The following is a 24,016-nucleotide window of genomic DNA, read 5'->3' on the forward strand; positions in this document are numbered from 1 at the left end:
TTTTAAGGTCTGTAATTTAGGAAGTAGGTAAAAGGTACCTGATGTGTAACTTTAAAGCAAGGCAGATCTAGATTTAAAATTCCACTTGCTACAAAAGCAAAGTCTTTGAGCCTCAGGTAAGTTCAACAGGTGTGCTAAAAGTGATTAAGTAAGCTATGTATGTACTGGGCACCCGGCAGATTGCAAGCACTCAAATGTTGGTTCTTTCTCATCTTTTCCTTCTATCATTTGAATAAAAATTTGTAAGGTTACAAAACACTCTCTTATATAGTATGGGCTTGCTAAATGCCTGAGACTTGTTGGACACTACTTAGTTTTAAAAGGCTTCTTCATCTCTGCCCTTCCTTACCACCAAATGTCCTTCACGATTTGTTCTGAAGTGTCATGTCACCACCATTAACATGCTATTTGAAGATCACTGTAGCTCAGACTTCCAATTCAACAGCAAAGATTTGAAGGTTACGAAAAAATTTACTAAGATAGACCAAGAACTAGAAGAGTCGACTTCATTTTGTTGCTAAGATCCATTCCAGCTAGATGAATTTCCAACAGAAAGTTACTATTTTTCGGACGCAGAAATAGCGGGTGTAAGTAAAAAGTGCATGGTCAAGTAACTGACTTCACCATTATTACTGTGACCCAGAATTTTTTGTCCTTGGGAGATTATTTTTATGCCGGTACTGAAAATGGAATCTGCTAATATCTATCACTAACGCTTCAAACGAAAGTCAACCGCAACTGCAAAGAAAAGCCCAAAACAAAAAGGGCTTTTCCAATACCCTCTCCTCCACTTTACATCACAGATGGTGACCGAGGATTAAGATTTAATGTCCAGACACTAAAGCTACTCCTAAAAGCCGGGATCCAGATGGATGCTGTCCGGCAGAGGCTGGGAAGGTGCCAATCATCAGAGGCGCAGAGCCCAGCACCCATCACTCTGCAACGACGCCCGGGAAACAACCCCTTCCCTCCTCGCGACGGTGACCCGGCGAGCACCCAGCTCTCGGGTGTCCGCGAGTGACCTCCGAGGAGCCGAGGGGCACGGAGCGGAGAGCCTCCTCTGCCTTCCGGGGAGGTCGACAAGGGCAAATTCGAGTCGCGCGCGGAAAGGTTACTCACAGGAATGGCCCGGCGTCCTGCGTTCTCTGCCCGCGCTCCCTCAGAGAAATCCCTAAAGCAGCGACAGCCTGAGAGCAGCAGCCGGAGCTGCCGCCGCTACTACTAACTACTCGGGCGTGGCAGGGACCGGCGAGCAACTTCACAACATCATCACTCGGCGACCTCGGATCCGCAGCGACGCGGGGTCAACGACAGCCCCCACACCATTGGGGAAGCTTAAAGGAGACCTACTCTCCCGGCAGTCTCCACTGCACTAGCGCACGACCTGCCGGGAACTGTAGTTTCCTTTGCGCCCCGCCTCCATCTCGAAGGCCCCGCCCCCTCTCTGCCCTGCTCGGGGCGAGAGGCGGAGCAGGGGCACGAACCTGGTCTCATGCTGGGGTGGGGCGAATCCCGTCCGAGATGACTGCCTGGGGCTGGGGCAGAGTTACCTAGCCAACTGCCCCAGTCACGGGCGCGGCGCCCTGCTGCGCCCCGCGGCCCTCGCTGGGAGCGGGCCTAGCGCGCTCGCCTTCCCCCTCCGCGAGCCGGGGTCCCGCGCTTGAGGAGTCGCTGGCCGTGGTCGCCGCTAGGGTAACGAGGGGAAGCTGTAGGGCTGGTGGGAGACGACGGGGAAGCCTAGCGCCGGCACTCGCTGCCCCACCTCGAGCCCGAGCTCCAGGCCCGCCCGGCCGACCTGACCTGACCCTGCCCCGCGCGGCGAGCGGCCCCTGCGCCCGCGCTGTCTGCCCCGCGCGAGGTCAGCAGGGCCTGCGGGGCTCGGCTGTGCCAGGTGCCGGGTCCCCCGGCTCTCACCTTTGGCCTCGGTCACCGGTCTGGCGACTTTCGACAGAAGGCACCCTCTGGCACCCGCTCCATCTGCCCTCAGGACTGGAGGGGACGTTTTACAGAATTAAACGCTTCAGCGTCGTTTTGTCCCGAATTTAAATTTAGCATTGGGTTTTCCTCCTCGTGGGTTTGTTGTGTCAAATAGCTTTTTCTTCAGTACTTGATGAGGATTTGTGTGTACCTGGCACACACTAGGCGCCTTTGTAAATATTTGTTGAAAGCATGAGTCACGATCCTAAGTTTGGAAAATTCAACCGAGCTGTGCGTCGCTGTAGTTTTCGTTAAGGTTTTATGGGTTCCCAAGATCACTTTGAAAATTACGGTAATTTTGAAGCTCAACAAAGAGAGTTAAATCGGAGGTTTTTTGTTTTTTTTTCTTTCATTCTTTCTAACAGTAGACTCTGTTGGATGCCTAAATTAACTCAGAACCCAAGTGTTGACCTTTGAAGTTTCAAGCCTTCAGGCAAACCATTCTATTATGAAACAGATGTAAATTATTTATGAAGCTCTATTGTAATTGACTTTTTAGATACATGTGCAAGGGACTACATGAGGTACTCATGAATACACTTAGAAATAGAGGTCTTTTAAGTGTGGTTTAAAAAAAATAGATTTATATTCACAACCTGTGAGAGAGCGCACACAGGAGAACATTGACAGCAAATCTCCCACCCCACTGCTTTGACCGGTGGTGCTGCTGCCTTGACCTCAAAGTGTCTTATAAAATTATCGCTTAATAGTGGAGTATATCTGAGGCAGAACCTCTGAGATTAAACCTCTCCACAGGGCAGTCTTTTTAGTACTAGCAATTCTCACAAATTTTTCTGAAAAATAGATAATATATCTATAATAGATAATAGATTTTCTGAAAAATAGATAATATAATGGACTTTTCACATTGTTTTGTTGTTGAAGACAACAAAATCAGTAACAATTATATTAACGGAACAAAGGCAGGATGCAAAATCATGATAACCAGAAAATTAAGTTGATCACAATATCCGTAACCTTCCTACCTGTGGGAAAGTCAGCTACAAGTGGTCTGTACCTTGCTTGCCTTAATTATCAGTGGGTGTCCCCAGTGTCCAGCCAGTTCCTGACCTGTGGTAGTCATTCATTAAGCGTATGGAATGAATACTTGACAATGTAATGACTTTCTGTGTGTGCAGTTTTTTCATTTATGTGGTTGTCTCTGTAGAATGGAGTGGGCATTTTACTGGGTCACAGCTATAGATATTTTCATGGTTATCAAAACATTGCCAACTTGCTTTCCTGATAAGTCTTACCATTTTGCCCTTTTCAGAGCATCCTCTCCCATCTTTTATATATTGTGTTCGGTAGTTACAAGTACTTCCAGATGAAGTATCTTATTTTATCTCAGTCACCCCGAAAGGCCCAGCAGGCACTGCTTTCCTCATTTTGTAGCACAGGAAACACCAGCATCTTACATTGTCAGTATTGGTTGGCAGGTGAAAAAATAATTATGACCTTTCAGGTTCTTTTTCCTTCCATTCTCTACCTTTGGTTCATAGTGAACATGCCAAGTAAATTCACTTTCTTTCCTTAGTAATAAAATTGGATACTGTTTTATAACATTTATTTTTACAAAATCTTCCTTTTCTCATTCTGCTCAGAGATTTGTAGACTCCTTGGTCAAATTTGGGATGTTGTTTAGAAGAAGTAAGGAAAAGCCTGCTACTAGCAAGTTTCTAATGCTGCCACCCTTTCTATTGGTAAAGGTCTAAAAACCTTTGGTGGTGTTTTTTTGTGTCTCCTTGAATTTAAGAAGTTACTATGTTAAAAATTTAAATCTGTTAGTAAAAATGGACCCCCCCCCCTTTTTGTAAACATAGTAATCTCTGTATCTGCTGGAAGTGGGAGCACACCTGTAATCCTAGTGTTTGGGAACTGGAGAATGGAAAGTTTGGGCCCATCCTGGGCTACAGTGCAATATCTTATCTCAAAAAATCTAAATAATAATAATAATAATCTGCATATCTGCTATGTCTATCAACAAATCTCAGGACTTGAGTTGAGAACTAAAAATCATTAGGTAATAGAACAATGAAACCACTTAAGCATGCAGTTGCTTTAAGTGGGGCAGGGAAGGGGTTGAGGTGAAGAAATGATGGGGGCAGTCTAACCATTGTACAAAATAAACCTGTTTGGAATTGTCACAATGAATCCCCCCTGTACAATGAATATATCTTAATAAATTATAAAAGAAAAAAATCATAAAGTAAAATGATTTAACTTACAAAAATATTTTCACATGAAAACTAAAAACTAAATCTATGGCAACAAGAACACATTACTATCTATTACTAATCCTGATTCTTTCCCAAATTTGCTAATCAAGGATCCCCAATAATTTAATAGGTAATTAATCCAATCAGAAAGCTTTGTAATTTCTCAAAGTTTACTTAAATAGAACCATTGGAAATTCTTGAGGTTTATTTGTAAGTGGTACTATTTATATAAAAATAGCTACAAAATTGTTTCTCTGGATGGCTTTCATATTTGTTCAGGGTGCTTTTAAAAACTAGTACAGAAAAGACAGGGAAGAAAAGATACAAGTATCTTGGAAATAATTTGAAAATATACAGAACCTCCCTTCAACTTCACTCTGCCTTTCTGTAGTGATGTCAGATCCCAAACAGTGTTCAGTAATGAGAAATATTCTTTAAAGACAACTTTTAGAAGTCACTTGTCTTCATGTCAAGGAATGCCTGCCTAAATACCCAGTGAGGCTACAGAACTACTTCTTCAAGGAACTTTTAGGTAAATCTAACTTATTTTGCTTTTGTTTTTTATAGTAGAATATTTCTACGTCTTGAAAGGAAGATAAAGCAAAAATCTTCTTTGGAATAGATGGATTTTTGTCACTTTCTGTGAACTAAAGCGATTCAATGTCTCTTCTGGTAAGTTTTTGTTAACCTAGATCTTACTGTGTGCCATCAATAGTTAGATGTTAATGCAGAGCCTTATCAAAAGGCATATTCTGTTGAATGACTTCTGTCTTGAGGAATGAATTAAATTCTCAGTGAGTTTTTGTCTCTTACACAGATCTTCTGTACTTCTTTGATATACTCATTATTCTAATCCTTTTTCTTATACCTACTTTTTCTATATTGTATGCTTAGATGCCAAGTCCCATCTAGTTAGCTATGCCTTATCCTTTAAATCTTTCAAAAATTCCTTTTATCCCCAGTACCATCAAGAGAAAATTCCTTGTATAAATTTCTGAGTAAAGGCAAGCAAGATAGCATTTAAAACAAGCCTTTTGGCTTAACAGTGAGGTAAAAACATTTGGACCAGTGCATTTTATGAGCTATATTAGATGCCAGTTTGTTTTGTGTTTGGAGTAGATGCATGTTAGCTGTTTTAGATTAAGTGACTTGAGAACTTTTATTCTGATTTATATACAGGGTAATGTTTGAATAGGGAATTTTTATATTAAGACAATGATCTCAGTTTTTAAAGTTGTGAGATTGGCAGGACAGGTGGAATCCTCATTTTGAGTTTGCCTGTGAGTGCCAAGAATTGAAGCCAGGGTTCAGACTCATAGCTGCCACTCCATCAGTCACCAAAGCTAAGAGGCAGAACTATGAACTTAGGACACTGTCTTGTTAGTTACATGGAAAATACATAACATACTTTCTTTGAATATATGTATCTAGAAAATACATTGAAGTCAAGTATCTCATTCTATGAAGCAATATTTGCATGCTACTACTCTTCTACTCTTGTAGCATTTAAGCAGCCATAGGCAGTGTGTAAAAATGAAAAAAAATGAATGAGTTCCAGTGAAACTTTATTCACAAAACAGCTGGTGGTTCATGGACCATAGTTTGCTGACTCCTGCTCTGAAGAAGTACTTAGATTTACAATTTTCTATCACTTTGTAAATTGGAGAAGGTATAAGAGGCCATTTACTTTAGTCCATTCATTTGATAGATGAGGGATTCAGAGTGCTGAATTCAACTTCAGATAATCAGTAAATTAGGCTAACTGGTAAAATAGCTTGATTATTAAGAAATTCTGGCTTTTTTTTAAAAAAATGAAATTTGATTACTTTTTAAGTGACTGATTATAAAATATTAACTAGAGAAAGATAGCCTTATTTGATATTGTACTTTAATATTCATATAAAAGTGCTTATTGATGAGATTCTTGAAAATAATTTCTTATAAAAGTCTCATATGATGTACTTATACTTTTCTTTTGGCATACTTTTTCTCCCTAAATAATGTAAGATCAGCTTCATTCATCCCACTAATTGAAGATGTGCTAGATCATATGTAGGTGGTACACTTCTTTATAGGCAATATATGATAATAGAGCCATGAGTTATTATGCAGGAAAATGTAAATTATGATACTAGAACAAGTCTCTTTTAATTTGCTTTGAGTTGGACGTGTTTGTCACCTTAAACAAATTGGTAAGAAATTCACTCAGTATGTAATTTAAAAAATAAATGTATGGTTTAATGTGGAATAATATCGTTTCTACACTCAAGAAGAAAAACATCTGAGGATCAAGATAAAATTACAGCAGACTAATCTTTAGCTAAGTATTCAGAAGAAAATAATTTTAGCTAAATATTTAGAAATATCTAGAAATTCATCAAGGGTAATGAAAGAGGTAAAAGTTAACATCAGGTTTTAAAATGAATTGATACTGCAACACCAAGAAAAGAGAGGACAAAGCTCAGAGATAGTACCAGCTACAATTCTAACCGGTCTGAAGTTAGCTGTCTGCATGCCTAGCCACTCCTCCCTCCTCTCCCCATAGGATGAGTCCTTGTTTCAGTTCTGGACTGCTCCTCTCTGGGCATCACATCTTTTTGTATCCATTCACCACCCCTGCTTATCCTGTGCCATACTTTTCACTTATTTATTTCTTACTTCCAGGATTGTTTCTGTACTTCACGAACACAAGTTGAATCACTCAGACCTGAAAAACAGTCTGAAACCAGTATCCATCAATACTTGGTAAGAAAGTGGTTGAGTATAATTAATGTACCTCCTTTGCCTTCTGTAAAATCATTCTCTCCTGATTCTCTTGTAGCTCTTTTTCTTTCCGGTGTCTCTTATTGTTTCTTCTTGCATCTATTACTGTCTAAGAGTCTAAAATTGACTTCTCTTTCTAAACCAGCTCTCCTTAAACAGCTTCTCCTGTTCCTTTGATATTACTTGTTCAGATTTGAGATTGTGCTGAAGCTACCTCAGGTGTCCTGAGAGAACTCTGGCATCAAGATAATCACCTGATTTTTCTCTTTCTTGGGCACTAGACATGTTGATAGAATATATTTGATTAGATTTCTCAAAGGTACCTATACCGAGTTTGAGTGAAACTTTAGTCATCTCTGAAAGCTCACCAAACCATTGTATTTCCTGCTTTGCCTAATGAAAAACCATCTGTAAGTCATCCTTACTAGAAACTTTGTTATCCTTATACTGCCTGTACTCCTGCCCTCATCTGGAGTTAGATACCAAGTTTTAGGAATCTCTCTTCTTCTCTCACAGGAGCACTGTTACTTAAGTCTCCTCATCTCCCACCTGGCCTGTTGCAGTAGTGTCATTGCCTGTAGTCTCCTAGTTACATACATAGTCTTCTCCCATGGTAATCACATCAGTGTGCGGTACTGTAACATGATAGGCCCACTTATGCTATTTTCCAGCTTGAAAATGTCTCTTGGCTTCTTAAAGCCAAGAACTTTTTAGCATGATATTAGGATTCTCATTGATGTGGAGTATTTCCAGTGTTTGAGTCTCATTTCTTGTTACTGAATCTTAGCACATATGCCTCCCTCTGCTTGAAATGCCTTTTTCCCTCCTCCTGAAATTCTTCCTCATTCACAAAGAATTGATTCAAATAACACATCTGTGAAGTCTTTCCAATTATGCTTTTATTTCATTATGCTCCCATCTATCTTAGACAATCTTATAAACATAGTTCTTACTATATTATCTCACAGTGATTGAGGGGTATGTCTCTCCAACCATAATGTGATTCCCTATAAAATAGGGATCCTGTCTTATTTATCTTGCTCTCCTCAAGGCAGTGCCTGATATATTAAGTAATATTTAAAGGGATGCATTTGGCAACACATATTTCTCAGAGATCCTTTTTCTCCTCATAATCCTTAGGTTTTTAAAGTTAATCCTTACTTTGTGCTTCAATTTTCACTACAAAATGGAATCTGCCTTGCAAAATTTGCTACAAAATAAGGTAATCCCAGTTAATTTTGCTTAGAATTTATCCCAGGCCTGTCTTCAGCCATCATCATTTTTATCATTTCACTTCTTACTCACTAATACTCTCCATGGCCTTCTATATATTTGTCTTCTCATTCAGTAGGAGTAGTATTCATCCTGAGCTTTGACTCAAGTGATACCCCTTAGGTTGAATTCATGTGGCTCAGGTTCAGTCACATGGCTGCTGTTGTCTCCATGCTGGTACCAACAGAGAGACTTGGAACTCAGGAAATTTCCCTTCTAGAGTTCTTCACACTGCCAGGTTGGAACCATTATATTTTAAACAGCTAATTCACTGTTGAAACTACTTAGACAAAAGTCTTAGGTAAGGAAAACAGAAGCATAATATGGAGAAATAAAATTGAAGAAATTATGTAATGTAAATTAACACCTGCTGTAAACTGGTGCCTGATAATTGGAAAAGACTTTTTTGAGTCATGTTTAAAAATACCATCTGTTGTTTTATAGCTATCTTTCGGCCTGGACCCTATAGACAAGGCTAAATGTTAAGTTAAAATGTCATGTTCAGAAGATGCTCCTGGTTTTCTAAATGATTTGTCTCCTAAAACTTTGGAAACACCCCGTTTTCTAAAATTAACCTTTGCAAATGAAGGCCTATGGTATTTGAGTTGAAATGCTGCTTTTAAAATTACTGCAATGTTAGCATTCTAGTGGTTCCTGAAAGGTCATCTAGTCCAGTCTTCAATCCATGCAGGAAACGTTCACTATAATATCTCTAAATTGGTTGTAGAAATCCAAATTTGAAATAAGCTCTATCATAGGAAATAATAATGTCCCATCATCATCATCACCACGGCATCATTTTAGGTCAAGATTCCACAAATGAATAAGAACATACGATATTTGGCATTTTTATTATTTTTTTGTTTTTTGGCAGTACTATGGTTTGAACTCAGAGGTTCATGCTTGCTAGGAAGGTGCTGTACCACTTGAGCCACTCCACCAGCCCCGATATTTGGCATTTTGACTTGGCTTATCTTTCTCAGCATGATGATCACCAGTTTCATCCATTTTCCTGCAAATGACATAATTTCACTTTTCTTTCTGACTGAAGTAATATTCCATAGTATGTATATATGCACACTATGTATATAGTACACACCATATTTTCTTTATCTATTCATCACTTGTTGGACACCTTGACTGTCTCCACAGTTTGGCTATTGTGAAGAGAGCTGCAAATAAATATGGGTATACAGGCAGTCATCTTGTATATTGATTTATACTCCTTCAGATACATGCCTAAGTGGTATAGTAGGGTCATAAAGTAGGTCTATTTTTAGTTGCAACTTTGCACTTTCAAAGTAGATGCTGTACCACTTGAGCCACATCTCTAGTTCATTTTGCTCTGGTTATTTTGGAGATAGGATCTTGCAAACTATTTGCCAAGTCTGGCCTTGAACCATGATCCTCCCCATCTAAGCCTCCCAAGTAGGTAGGATTATAGGTGTGAGCCACCAGCCCCTGGATTATTTTTAGTTTCTTGAGTAACCTCTATACTGATTTCCATAGTGGTTGCGCTAGTTTACATTCCCACCAGTTCTTTTTACTACCACATCCTCTCCCACATTAGTTGTTTGTTTTCTTGATGATTGCCAATCTGACTGGGGTGAGATGGAAACTTAGTGTAGTTTTGATTTCCATTTCCTGTATAGCTCAGGATGTTGACCATTTCTTTATGTATTTATTAGCCATTTGCATTTCTTCATTTGAGAACTGTCTGTTCAATTTCTTTGCTCATTTATTAATTGGATTATTTTGTTTTTTGCTGTTCAGTTTTTGAGTTCTTTATATATTCTGGATATTAATCTTTATCTTTTATTTGTTAAATAGTTAGTACAGATTTTCTCCCATTCTGTGGGTTGTCTTTTGATTGTGGTAATTATTTCTCTTGATGTGCAGAAACTTTTTAATTTAATGAAGTCCCATTTGTCAATTCTTTCTATTATTTCCTGAGCAATTGGAGTCCTATTCAGAAAGTACTTGCCTACACCTGTATCCTCCAGCATATTGCCTATGTTTTCTTGTAGTAGTTTCAAGGTTTCAGAGACAGAGCTAGAAGTCTAGTCTTACCCTTCTGCATGTAGATAACCAGTTTTCCCCGCACCATTTTTTGAAGAGGCTGTCTTTTTTCCAAAGTATGTTTTTGGCTCTTTTTTCTCAAAGATCAGATGACTTGTAGGTATGTGGTTTTATTTCTGACTTTCTTATTCTCTTCTATTATTTTTCATGTCTGTTTTTGTGCCAGTACAAAGCTGTTTGTATTACTATGGCTTGGTAGTATAATTTGAAGGGTAGTATTGTGCTGTCTCCAGTGTTGCTGTTTTTGGCCAGGATTACTTTTGCTATTTGAGGTCTTTTATGCTTCCATATGAATTTTAACTTTTTCTGTGAAGAATGGCATTGGGCATTGCATTAAATCTATAGATTGCTTTCAGTAGTATAGCCATTTTTACAACATTAACTCTGCCATCCATGAACATGGTAGGTCTTTCCACCTTCCAATGTCATTCAGTTTCTACCTTCAAGGTTTTATACTTCTCACTGTAGATGTTTTATACCTCCTTAGTTAAGTTTATACCTAAGTATTTTTTTAGGCTATTGTGAATGGATAATTTTCCTGATTTCTTTCTCAGCCTGTTCATTGTTGGTATATAGAAAAACTACTGATTTTATATCCTGCTATGTTGCCAAAAGTGTTTATCAGCTCTAGGAGTTTTTTTTTTTTTTTTGGTGGAATCTTTAGGGTATTACAAGTATAGAATCATATCATCTGCAAGTAGGAATAATTTGACTTCTTCCATTCCTACTTGAATTCCTTTTATTTCTTTCTCTTGCTTTATTGCTTCGGCTAGGAATTCTAGTACTCATTCCTGACTTTAGAGGGAATAAATGAGTTCAGTTTTTCCCTGTTTAGTATGATGTTGGCTATAGGTTTGTCATACATAGCCTTTATTATGTTGAGGTACATTTCTTCTAGTTTCCTTTTATCATAAAAGGATGTTGAATTTTGTCAGAGGCTTTTTCTGCATCAGTTGAGATGATCATGTGATTTTTTTTTCTTTGATTCTGTTTATGTGATGTATTACATTTATTGATTTACATATGTTGAGCCATCTTTGCATCCCTGGAAAGAAACCAACTTGATCATGGTATATGATCTTTTAAATGTGTAGTTGAATTTGGTTTGCAAATATTTTATTGAGAATTTTTGTGTCTATGTTTATTTAAGAGATTGGTGCATAATTCTCTTTTTTTTGTTGTGTCCTTTTCCAATTTTGGAATGACTGTAATACTGGATTCATAGAATGAGTTTGGTAGTGTTTCTATTTCATGAAGTAGGTGATAGTTTTTTAAAGATCTGGTATAATTTGTCAGTGAATCCATCTGGTTCTTGGATTTTTCTTTGTTGGGAAAACATTACTTCATCAGTCTCAATGCTTGTAATAGATCTATTTATATCATCTTAGTTCAGTTTTGATAGGTCAAATGCATCTAGAAATTTATCAGTTTCCTCTAGGTTTTCCAGATTTTGAATATAGGTTTTCAAAGTATTCCTTCATGATCCTCAGGATTTCATTGGTATTTGTTGTGATAGCCCCCTTTTCATCTCTGATTTTATTAATTTGGGTTTTTTCCCTCCTCGTCAGATTAGCTAAAGGTTTATGAATCTTATTTATCTTTTTGAAGAACTAGCTTTTTGTTTTATGGATTCTTTCTGCCTGCTAATTTGGTGTTTGACTTGTTCTTGTTTTTCTAGGAGCTTGAGGTGCTATTTATTTGAGATTCTGTGTTTGTTTGATGTAGATGCTTATAGCTATAAACTTTCTTCCTAGCACTGCCTTTTTTGTATCCCAGAGGTTCTGGAAGGTTGTGTTTTCATTTTCATTACATACTAGGAACTTTCGGGTATCCCCCCTTATTTTTTCAGTGACCAACTTGTCATTCAACAATGTGTCATTCAGTCTCCATGTGTTTGAATATTTTCTGCAGTTTCTTTTGCTGTTGAGTTCTAGTTTTGTTCCATTATGGTCTGATAGAATACAGAGTGTTATTTCAACTTTCTTATGTATGCTAAGACTTGCTTTGTATCCTAACATATGATCCATTTTGGAGAAAGTTCCATGGGCTGCTGAGAAGAATGTGTATTGTGCAGCTGCTTGGTGAAATGCTCTAGATATCTGTTAAGTTCATTTGATCTGTAGAGTCATTTAATTCTTTGCTGATTTTTTTTTTGTCTAGATGACCTGTCTATTGGTGATAGTGGCATATTGACCCCACTATCATTTTGTTGGGATCTGTTGTGCTTTTAATTCCAGTAGTGTTTGTTTAATGAAGTTGGGTGTACCAACATTTAGCACATATATGTTAACAATTGTCATTTCCTCTTAATGGATTGTTACCTTTATTAATGGTCTTCTGACTAATTTTGGTTTGAAATCTACTTTATCAAATATGAGTATAGTTATTCCTGCTGCTTTTGGGGTTCATTTGGTTGGAAGATCTTTTTCCACCTTTTTATCCAATGTTTGTTTTTGTCATGGATATTTGTTTCTTGTATGCAAAAAAATGGTTGGGTCTTGCTTTTTATCCAATTAGCCATTCTCTGTCTTTTGATTCTGTGTTAATATTGAAAGGTATATAGTAATTCCTGCCATATTTTTGCTTTTTTTTTATGTTTGATTCTTTCCTATCCTTCATTTGCTTATCTGTTCATATGTTGAGATTTACTTTTTTTTCCATATTTTTATGATTATATTTATCTTCTTTTGTGTGTAGATTTGAGTTATCTTCTGCAGTTGTGAATGAGTTGTTACAAATTTCTTTAGTTTTGTTTATCCTGATAGGTTTTTATTTCTCCTCCAGTTATGAATGGTAGCTTTGCTGGGTAGAGTGATCTACTTTGTCACTTATTTTCTTTCAGCACTTGAAATATATCATTCCATGCCCTCTTTGCTTTTAAGGTTTCTATTGAGAAGTCTCCTGATGGGTTTGCCTTTATAAGTGACTTGGCCCTTCTTCCTTGAAACTTTCAGTATTCTTTCCTTGTTTTCTGAACTTAATGTTCTAACTATAATATGCTGTGGAGAGGTTCTATTTTGGTCTTGTCTATCTAGAGGCCTTGTATACCTGGATGGGCATCCCGCTCTCAAGATTTGGGAAGTTTTCTTCTATTATTTTATTGAATATGTTTCCTATGCCTTTAGCTACACTGAGAGAGAGATATTTTCATTTCCAGAACTTCAATTTGATTTTTTGTTCAGGATTTCTTATCGTTTTAGTTCTCATCTGTTGCATTGTTTTCCATATTTCATTTAGCTATTTATTTTAGTCTCTGAGTTCATTTAGTTCTTTACTTGTGTTCTCTCTGAATTCATTTAGCTGTTTCTGTTTCATTGAGGTGTTTATACATGTCTTCTTTTATCTCATTAATCATTCTTTTTTTTTTTTTGCCAATAAAAAGCAGCCATTTATTCTCAGTGATGACTTTGGCTATCAGTTTCAGTAGTAGTGATTTGAACTGATGTGTGTTTTATTTTTTTTTTTTGCATTTCTTTTTTTTTTCTTTTATTATTCATATGTGCATACAAGGCTTGGGTCATTTCTCCCCCTGCCCCCACCCCCTCCCTTACCACCCACTCCACCCCCTCCCTCTCACCCCCCACCCCCTCCATACCCAGCAGAAACTATTTTGCCTTTATTTCTAATTTTGTTGTACAGAGAGTATAAGCTATAATAGGAATGAACAAGGGTTTTTGCTGGTTGAGATAAGGATAGCTATACAAGGCATCGACTTACATTGATTTCCTGTGCGTGGGTGTTACCTTCTAGGTTAATTCTTTTTTTTTTTCCTTTTTCTTTTATTATTCATATGTGCATACAAGGCTTGGTTCATTTCTCCCCCCTGCCTTACCACCCACTCCACCCCTTCCCTCTCCCCCCACTCAATACCCAGCAGAAACTATTTTGCCCTTATTTCTAATTTTGTTGTAGAGAGAGTATAACCAATAACAGGAAGGGACAAGGGTTTTTGCTGGTTGAGATAAGGATAACTATACAGGGCATTGACTCACATTGATTTCCTGTGCTTGGGTGTTACCTTCTAGGTTAATTCTTTTTGATCTAACCTTTTCTCTAGTTTCTGCTCCCCTTTTCCTATTGGCCTCAGTTGCTTTTAAGGTATCTGCTTTAGTTTCTCTGCGTTAAGGGCAACAAATGCTAGCTAGTTTTTTAGGTGTCTTACCTATCCTCACCCCTTCCTTGTGTGCTCCCGCTTTTATCATGTGCTCAAAGTCCAATCCCCTTGTTGTGTTTGCCCTTGATCTAATGTCCACATATGAGGGAGAACGTACGATTTTTGGTCTTTTGGGCCAGGCTAACCTCACTCAGAATGATGTTCTCCAATTCCATCCATTTACCAGCGAATGATAACATTTTGTTCTTCTTCATGGCTGCATAAAATTCCATTGTGTATAGATACCACATTTTCTTAATCCATTCGTCAGTGCTGGGGCACCTTGGGTGTTTCCATAACTTGGCTATTGTGAATAGTGCCGCAATAAACATGGATGTGCAGGTGCCTCTGGAGTAACCTGTGTCACAGTCTTTTGGGTATATCCCCAAGAGTGGTATTGCTGGATCAAATGGTAGATCAATGTCTAGCTTTTTAAGTAGCCTCCAAATATTTTTCCAGAGTGGTTGTACTAGTCTACATTCCCACCAACAGTGTAAGAGGGTTCCTTTTTCTCCGCATCCTCACCAACACCTGTTGTTGGTGGTGTTGCTAATGATGGCTATTCTAACAGGGGTGAGGTGGAATCTTAGCGAGGTTTTAATTTGCATTTCCTTTATTGCTAGAGATGGTGAGCATTTTTTCATGTGTTTTCTGGCCATTTGAATTTCTTCTTTTGAGAAAGTTCTGTTTAGTTCACTTGCCCATTTCTTTATTGGTTCATTAGTTTTGGGAGAATTTAGTTTTTTAAGTTCCCTATATATTCTGGTTATCAGTCCTTTGTCTGATGTATAGTTGGCAAATATTTTCTCCCACTCTGTGGGTGTTCTTTTCAGTTTAGAGACCATTTCTTTTGATGAACAGAAGCTTTTTAGCTTTATGAGGTCCCATTTATCTATGCTATCTCTTAGTTGCTGTGCTGCAGGGGTTTCATTGAGAAAGTTCTTACCTATACCTACTAACTCCAGAGTATTTCCTACTCTTTCCTGTATCAACTTAAGAGTTTGGGGCCTGATATTAAGATCCTTGATCCATTTTGAGTAGATCTTGGTATAGGGTGATATACATGGATCTAGTTTCAGTTTTTTGCAGACTGCTAACCAGTTTTCCCAGCAGTTTTTGTTGAAGAGGCTGCTATTTCTCCATCGTATATTTTTAGCTCCTTTGTCAAAGATAAGTTGCTTATAGTTGTGTGGCTTCATATCTGGGTCCTCTATTCTGTACCACTGGTCTTCATGTCTGTTTTTGTGCCAGTACCATGCTGTTTTTATTGTTATTGCTTTGTAAGATAGTTTGAAGTCAGGTATCGTGATACCTCCAGCATTGTTCTTTTGACTGAGTATTGCCTTGGCTATTCGTGGCTTCCTGTGTTTCCATATAAATTTCACAGTAGATTTTTCAATCTCTTTAATGAATGTCATTGGAATTTTGATGGGAATTGCATTAAACATGTAGATTACTTTTGGGAGTATCGACATTTTTACTATGTTGATTCTACCAATCCATGAGCATGGGAGATCTCTCCACTTTCTATAGTCTTCCTCAATCTCTTTCTTCAGAAGTATATAGTTTTCCTTGTAGAGGTCTTTCACATCTTTTGTTAGATTTACACCTAGGTATTTGGTTTTTTTTGAGGCTATTGTAAATGGAATTGTTTTCATACATTCTTTTTCAGTTTGCTCATTGTTAGTGTATAGAAATGCTAATGATTTTTCTATGTTGATTTTATATCCTGCTACCTTGCTATAGCTATTGATGATGTCTAGAAGCTTCTGAGTAGAGTTTTTTGGGTCTTTAAGATATAGGATCATGTCGTCTGCAAATAGGGATATTTTGACAGTTTCTTTACCTATTTGTATTCCTTTTATTCCTTCTTCTGGCCTAATTGCTCTGGCTAGGAATTCCAGTACTATGTTGAATAGGAGTGGGGATAGTGGGCATCCTTGTCTGGTTCCTGATTTTAGAGGGAATGGTTTTAATTTTTCTCCGTTAAGTATAATGCTGGCTGTAGGTCTGTCATATATAGCTTTTACAATGTTGAGGAACTTTCCTTCTATTCCTAGTTTTCTTAGAGCTTTTATCATGAAATGATGTTGGATCTTATCAAAGGCTTTTTCTGCATCTATTGAGATGATCAAGTGGTTTTTGTCTTTGCTTCTGTTAATGTGGTTTATTATGTTTATTGATTTTCATATGTTGAATCACCCCTGCATCCCTGGGATGAAGCCTACTTGGTTGTGGTGAATAATCTTTTTGATGTGTTGCTGAATTCGGTTTGCCATTATTTTGTTGAGGATTTTTGCATCAATGTTCATTAAGGAGATTGGCCTATAGTTCTCCTTTTTGGAGGTGTCTTTGCCTGGTTTTGGGATAAGTGTAATACTGGCTTCATAAAATGTGTTTGGCAATTTTCCTTCCCTTTCTATTTCGTGGAACAGTTTAAGGAGGGTTGGTATCAGTTCTTCTTTAAAGGTCTGATAGAATTCAGCAGAGAATCCATCAGGTCCTGGACTTTTCTTTTTGGGGAGACTCTTGATTGCTGCTTCAATTTCATTTTGTGTTGTAGATCTATTCAGGTGATTAATTTCCTCTTGGTTCACTTTTGGGTGATCATAAGTATCTAGAAATCTGTCCATTTCTTTTAGATTTTCAAATTTATTTGAATATAGGTTCTTAAAGTAGTCTCTGATGATTTCCTGGACTTCCATGGTGTTTGTTGTTATCTCCCCTTTTGCATTCCTGATTCTACTAATTTGGGTTTTTTCTCTCCTCATTTTAGTCAGGTTTGCCAGGGGTCTGTCAATCTTGTTTATTTTTTCAAAGAACCAACTTTTTGTTTCATTAATTCTTTGTATGGTTTTTTTGGTTTCTATTTCGTTGATTTCAGCTCTTATTTTTATTATTTCTCTCCTTCTGTTTGTTTTGGGATTTGCTTGTTCTTGTTTTTCTAGGAGTTTGAGATGTATCATTAGGTCATTGATTTGGGATCTTTCACTCTTTTTAATATATGCACTCATGGCTATAAACTTTCCTCTCAAGACTGCCTTAGCTGTGTCCCATAGGTTCCGGTAGGTTGTGTTTTCATTTTCATTGACTTCCAGGAATTTTTAAATTTCCTCTTTTATTTCATCAATGATCCATTCTTCATTAAGTAATGAGTTATTTAGTTTCCAGCTGTTTGCATGTTTTTTGTCTTTACTTTTGTTGTTGAGTTCTACTTTTACTGCATTGTGGTCAGATAGTATGCATGGTATTATTTCTATTTTCTTATATTTGCTGAGGCTTGCTTTGTGCCCTAGGATATGATCTATTTTGGAGAAGGTTCCATGGGCTGCTGAGAAGAATGTATATTGTGTAGAGGTTGGATGAAATGTTCTGTAGACATCTACTAGGTCCACTTGATCTAGTAGCATATTTTAGATCTTGGATTTCTTTATTGAGTTTTTGTTTGGATGACCTATCTATTGATGCTAATGGAGTGTTAAAGTCTCCCACAACCACTGTGTTGGCGTTTATATATGCTTTTAGGTCTTTCAGGGTATGTTTGATGAAATTTGGTGCATTGACATTGGGTGCATACAGATTGATGATTATTATTTCCTTTTGGTCTATTTCCCCTTTTATTAGTATGGAATGTCCTTCTTTATCTCGTTTGATCAATGTAGCTTTGAAGTCTACTTTGTCAGAGATAAGTATTGCTACTCCTGCTTGTTTTCGGGGGCCATTGGCTTGGTAAATCTTCTTCCAGCCTTTCATCCTAAGCATATGCTTATTTCTGTCAGTGAGATGAGTCTCCTGTAAGCAACAAATTGTTGGATCTTCTTTTTTAATCCATTTTGTCAAACGGTGTCTTTTGATGGGTGAATTAAGTCCATTAACATTAAGTGTTAGTACTGATAGGTATGTGGTGATTCCTGCCATTTAGTTATCTTAGTTGTTTGAAGGTTTGATTGTGTGTACCTAACTTGATGTTACTCTCTACTGTCTTGCTTTTTCTTATCCTGTGGTTTGGTGCTGCCTGCCTTTTCATGGTTAAGTTGGGTGTCACTTTCTGTGTGCAGGATCCCTTGCAGAATCTTTTGTAATGGTGGCTTTGTGGTCACATATTGTTTTAGTTTCTGCTTATCATGGAAGACTTTTATTGCTCCATCTATTTTGAATGATAGCTTTGCTGGGTAGAGTATCCTGGGGTTGAAGTTATTTTCATTCAGTGCCCGGAAGATCTCACCCCACGCTCTTCTTGCTTTTAATGTTTCTGTTGAGAAGTCTGCTGTGATTTTGATGGGTTTACCTTTGTATGTTACTTGTTTTTTCTCTCTTACAGCCTTCAATATTCTTTCCTTAGTTTCTGAACTTGTTGTTTTAATGATGATATGTCGTGGAGTAGTTCTATTTTGATCTGGTCTGTTTGGTGTCCTGGCGGCCTCTTGCATCTGTATGGGAATATCTTTCTCTAGATTTGGGAAATTTTCCATTATTATTTTGTTGAATATATTATGCATTCCCTTCGCTTGCACCTCTTCTCCTTCTTCGATGCCCATGATTGTCAAGTTTGGTCTTTTGATGGAGTCAGTGAGTTCTTGCATTTTCTTTTCACAGGTCTTGAGTTGTTTAATTAATAGTTCTTCGGTTTTTCCTTTAATTACCATTTCATCTTCAAGTTCTGAGATTCTGTCTTCTGTTTGTTCTATTCTGCTGGATTGGCCTTCCGTTTTGTTTTGCAGTTCTGTTTCGTTCTTTTTTCTGAGGTTTTCCATATCCTGGCAGTTTTCCTCTTTAATGTTGTCTGTTTTTGTCCTGAGTTCATTTATCCGTTTATTCATTGTGTTCTCTCTTTCACTTTGGTGTTTATACAGTGCTTTTATGGTTTCCTTTATTTCTTCTTTTGCTTTTTAAAATTCTCTATTTTTGTTGTCTTGGAATTTCTTGAGTGTCTCCTGTACATTTTGGTTGACCCTATCCAGTATCATCTCTATAAAATTCTCATTGAGTATTTGTAGTATGTCTTCTTTTAAATTATTCTTGTGGGCTTCATTGGGACCTTTGGCATAGTTTATCTTCATTTGTTGGAGTCTGGATCTGAGTTTCTGTTCTCTTCATTCCCCTCTGGTTCCTGTACTAATTTTTTGCTGTGGGGAAACTGGTTTCCCTGTTTTTTCTCTCTTCCTTTCATTGTCTTTGGTGTTGTTACTGTCCCTGTACTGTATGCAATTAAGTATTTTCTAGCTTGTAATAATAACAATGGTAATATTTAGAATGGAAGGGTGAGCTGAGATGGAAAGCAAGAAGTTAAAGAAAAGGCGAAAACAAATATACAGACAAGAGGGAGAAAGCAGAACAAGGTATCAGACAAGAGAGTTTCAAAGTATAAACAGGGAGTGTTAGTGTACTAATCGACAGTAAGCTGAACAGACAATAGAGAGACAGAGAGAGGATTGAAAATCAAAGATAAAAAAAATAAAAAATAAGTAAATGAAAGAAATATCTATATATAAAAATGAATTAAAATAAAATGGAAAATAGAAAATTAAAAGAAAAAAAAAACCAAAAAACTTCCAAGTTTATATGCAATGCAGTTTCAGTCTTAATAATTTGGGTGTCTGTCTCAATCTCCAGTCCTGGAGTTGGTGCCTCAGATGTTGTTCTGTAGTTGTCTCATCAAAGGGGATGCATAAAGTAGAACAAAAGTACACAGTCACACACACACACACACACACACACACACACACACACACAAAGCCCCACCAAGTGTCCCCAGTTCAAATGCAATACAGTTTCAGTAAGTTTTTCGGCTTGCAGGTGTAATTCGGTTGTTCTCTCATCAAAGGTAGGGAGAAAAAGAAAAAAAAAGAGTCTGGAGACAGTTCTGAGAGTGGTATCTGCAACTGTGGTTTGCCTGCCTGCTCCTCTCAGCCTGCTGTAGCTGGTGGTGTTATTTATGCAGATCTCTGGGGTGAACTTAGCACTCACCTGGTCCCACAGGCTTTGTTTGTTCAGAGTTCTCCTGTGCGGGAGCCTCTGCTACAGGCTTTCCCCTTTCCAAGCACTGGGAAAGGTGACACTGCCCCCGCGTTGTCAGGCCTGCATGTTTATTTACAGTTCATGTGGGAGGTGGGTCTTCCCCCACTTCTGTGCAGTCTTCCTCCCACTGCCACTTTCACAAGCTTTCCTGCTCCTGCTTACGGGTGGTGCTGCTGCTCCTGCCGGCCGCCATGTTTATTTACAGTTCACAATGGGAAATGGGTCTTCCCTCCTCTCCTGTGGAGTTTTTCTCCCTCCACCACTCTCACAAGCTTCCCTGCTCCTGGTTGCTGGGTGCGCGCTCCGCTCCCTCCAGAGGCTCTCCAGCCTGCCTGGTTTGTTTATTTACAGTCCCGGGAAGGATTCCCTTCCCCCAATCTTCAGCACTCAGGGCGCCCCACCCTCTTTCCAGCGTGTCTTAATTGTTCTTATTGCTTATTACTCAGTTTCCCTTTTTTTTCCCCTGGGTGGAGGTCAGTCTGTCCAGGGGGCTATGCTGCTCTGGCCCAGGCTTGTCTGTGGGAGTACCGCGGTACCACGAAGCTCACCTGGTCCACGTCTTCCCAGTGGGTGCCCGGCATTGGCGGCCCCGGGGGCCTTCCTCGTTTCTCCGTTTAACGTGAAGTGGAGATTCTCTGCGCCGGCTGGAGGTGTGTAGGGGTCAAAGTTATGCCTTTTCTCAGTGATTATGCCTGCAAAGTGTGTCTCCAGCATCTCTCCAAGATTTCACTATAGGAGGCTTGCTTTCTGCTTCCTACCTCTATCCGCCATCTTGGAATCCTTCATTAGTCATTCTTATCATCATTCTCCTGAGCTCAAAATTTGAGATTTCACTTCCTTCACTGTCATTTAGATCCTTTGTTGTGTGATTGTTGACTTTTTTGAGATGGTATATTGTTTTGCTTTTTCATATTTCATGTGTTTCTGCATTGGCATTTGGTTGTTTGAAGTCAGTTCATTTGTTGGGTGTTTTAGTCACCTAAAAGTCTTTCCACTGAATTATTCTCTATGTTCTGGCAGGACTGGGTACTGGCAGGTTTGATTTGATGTTTCTCACCACCAGCCTAGGTGGATAGCTCAGCAATAACAAATTCACCACATAAAATGCCATTGACAACATTGTCTATACAACCAATCATGTTATATATGATGTATTCTATCATTCTTATGTGGTACAGTAGAAGGTTAGAAAAAAAATTATTTGAATAGAAGTTAAAAATTAGGTAGTAAAAATAAGTGGGGATGTGATGGGGAAAATAAGGAAAAAGGAAGATAGGGAGAAGGGGAGTAAATGTGAGGGCTGCAAGTAAACAATTTACTAATGTATAGGTATATAGTTCAATAATTGTGGAGAAGGGTACTATTGTCAGAAATTACAAAGGAATAGAAAGGTTAAGAATAATAAAAGAAGGTGGAATAAGCCACACATAGATAAACAAATTATTCTTTAAAAATGAAAAGAATAAAATTAAAAATTAAGATAGAATATCCTTAATGTTGAGAAGAGTATATGTCAGCTGGGCTCTATCAGTGTAATGGATGCCCTCCTTCAATCTCTGGTCCTCAGCTTTTTGTCTATAGCTCTCCTGTTGTGTTTACTAATGTATTCCCTCAGAGCCCATTATTGACCAGGTGCAGCCTGGTAGGAAGAGGCAGCTGTTGGGGTCATGCAGGGAAAGTCCTGTGGAGTAGCAGTAATTCCCAGAATTTGGACTGCTCTGCTGGGGAACAGTGTGTCTGTTATAGGCATCTGTGAGGTTATAGTTGGGGAGTGGGTTGTGAAATTCTTAAGCATGGGTAGTGAGTCAGAAAGTATTCTGCCACTCTTGAAGCCTACACTTTAACCTACTCAGGGTGTCCAGTGGCTGTTCTGGCTTGTCTACATCTAGCTTTTTTACCTTTAGCCACCCAGGCCTCCAGTTTGATGTTCATTTGAAGAGTAAAGAATGAAAAGGTCCTGTTACTTGTGTGTAAGCACACACCACTGGGTTGGGCTGTGGGATCAGAGCTCTAGCAAAGCAGACTGCTCACTAGTCTTGGGGTAGAGACCCAAATGCTGAATTCCAGTCAGCCAGCATGTTCACTCCTTTGCCCTTCCTAGTCTTGGGGAAGAGACCAGGCACTGAGCTCTAGCCAGGCAACCTGATTGCTTCCACACCCTTCCTTTGTCTTGGGGTACAGATGAGGTGCTGAGCACTTTCTCTCACTCCCTGGGGCCATGTACCTTTAATCAGCCTGCGTATTCAAAAGTTTTCTGAGGGGCTAGATGTTTTTGAGTCCGCATATTGGGCTCGGCTGGGCATCCCTCAGAGGTAACACTGATTATAGCAAAGTTCACTCAGCTTTACACAGAGATAGGTGTGGAGACTTTTAATCTGCCCATTGAGCCAAAATTTTTCTCCAGAGGGCAAATGTATCTGCGTCCACACACTGAGCTAGCCTATGTGGCAGCCCTTAGGACTGAAACTGGTTCACCCCACTGGCTCATTTCTGTGCTGGTCCTTTTTGCTCTGGGTGGTGAGGTTCAGATGCCCGTTGGCTTTTTTCCAGTGGTGAGGGCAAGGCTTATTGACCTGTGCTTAGCACTCTATGCAGTTGTTTTGTTTTGTACAGGTGGGTCATGCTTGAAGCAAAACAAAACAGAACATTAAAAAAAGGAAAATTGAGCTGGGAAGGTCATGGAATGGAGCAGATCTGCACTGTGGTTTTCTCCAAGCAAGGTTTTTGTTTGTTTGTTTCTTTTAGAGGTTTAGTTAGAGTTAAGAACTTTTTTGTTTCATGTAGCTACTATCTGTCCTTTTACTGGTGCCCACCCCTGGCTTCCTAACTTGCCCACCTCTCCTTATATCCGCCTGAGGTTTTATTTCTGGTTTGTAGGGATATGGGAAAGTTGTACCTGTCAGCAATCCCCCAATGTGGTCCCTCTAATTTCTATCTAACTGTTTTGATATAGACAAATGAAGCATAAGCCTCAGTGCCTCATGTCTCTAGCCTTCATGACAGATTTACAGATTGATATCAACTTAAAATTTTAATAGTCTTGGCATGGTGGCACATGCCTATAATCCTAACTTTAGAGCTGGAGACGAGGAAGATCAGAGTACCAGGTCAGCCTAGGCAAAAAGTTAGCAAGATCTTATCTCAACAAACAAGTCAAGATGGTGGGTATGTCTGAAATCCCTAGTGCACCAGAAGGTATCGGTAGGAGGATCACAGTTTGAGGTCAGCCTGGGCAAAAATGTGAGACCCTTTTGTGAAAATAACAAAGCATGACTCAAGTGGTACTTTACCTGCTTTGCAAGTACAAAGCCCTGAGTTCAAACCCCAATACTGCCAATTTTTAAATTTGTTATATGCTCTTCTATCTCTTGTGTATTTTCTTTAAGTATGAGTTTATCAAAGGACTATCTGTTCTAAAGAAACTAAATTGATTTATTTAGGTTTCTTTCCTCTTTTCATTGGAATTATTTCTAATTTTATAGTAGAGTTACTCTTTGTGGTCTTTCATTCTCCCTGGACACTATTCACCTTTATT

At 38.5% G+C, this 24,016-nt stretch overlaps 2 protein-coding genes across 12 annotated transcripts in view; one reads left to right on the forward strand and one right to left on the reverse strand.

The window, feature by feature from the left end:
- Trak2 (trafficking kinesin protein 2) overlaps window positions 1-2,076 on the reverse strand; it is a 69,888-nt gene extending 67,812 nt beyond the window's left edge. For 3 of the 4 annotated variants that reach the window (XM_020157637.2, XM_074071396.1, XM_074071395.1), the window contains exon 1: window positions 1,120-1,362. The gene's annotated coding sequence lies outside the window, so the exon portion shown is untranslated. Of the gene's footprint in view, window positions 1-1,119; window positions 1,363-1,914 lie in introns of those variants that run through there. The other variant, XM_074071397.1, reaches the window with a different exon arrangement.
- LOC109682429 (STE20-related kinase adapter protein beta) overlaps window positions 1,450-24,016 on the forward strand; it is a 34,335-nt gene continuing 11,768 nt past the window's right edge. For 6 of the 8 annotated variants that reach the window (XM_074071405.1, XM_074071413.1, XM_074071414.1 and 3 more), the window contains exons 1-3: window positions 1,450-1,692; window positions 4,764-4,868; window positions 6,861-6,941. In XM_074071405.1, the coding sequence (XP_073927506.1) occupies window positions 4,857-4,868; window positions 6,861-6,941 (93 nt within the window). In that variant the 5' untranslated portion in view covers window positions 1,450-1,692; window positions 4,764-4,856. Of the gene's footprint in view, window positions 1,693-3,581; window positions 3,681-4,763; window positions 4,869-6,860; window positions 6,942-24,016 lie in introns of all 8 variants that reach the window. The other 2 variants (XM_074071406.1, XM_074071407.1) reach the window with 2 other exon arrangements.

The sequence above is a fragment of the Castor canadensis genome, chromosome 4 (assembly GCF_047511655.1).
Source record: "Castor canadensis chromosome 4, mCasCan1.hap1v2, whole genome shotgun sequence".
Taxonomy (NCBI): Eukaryota; Metazoa; Chordata; class Mammalia; order Rodentia; family Castoridae; genus Castor; species Castor canadensis.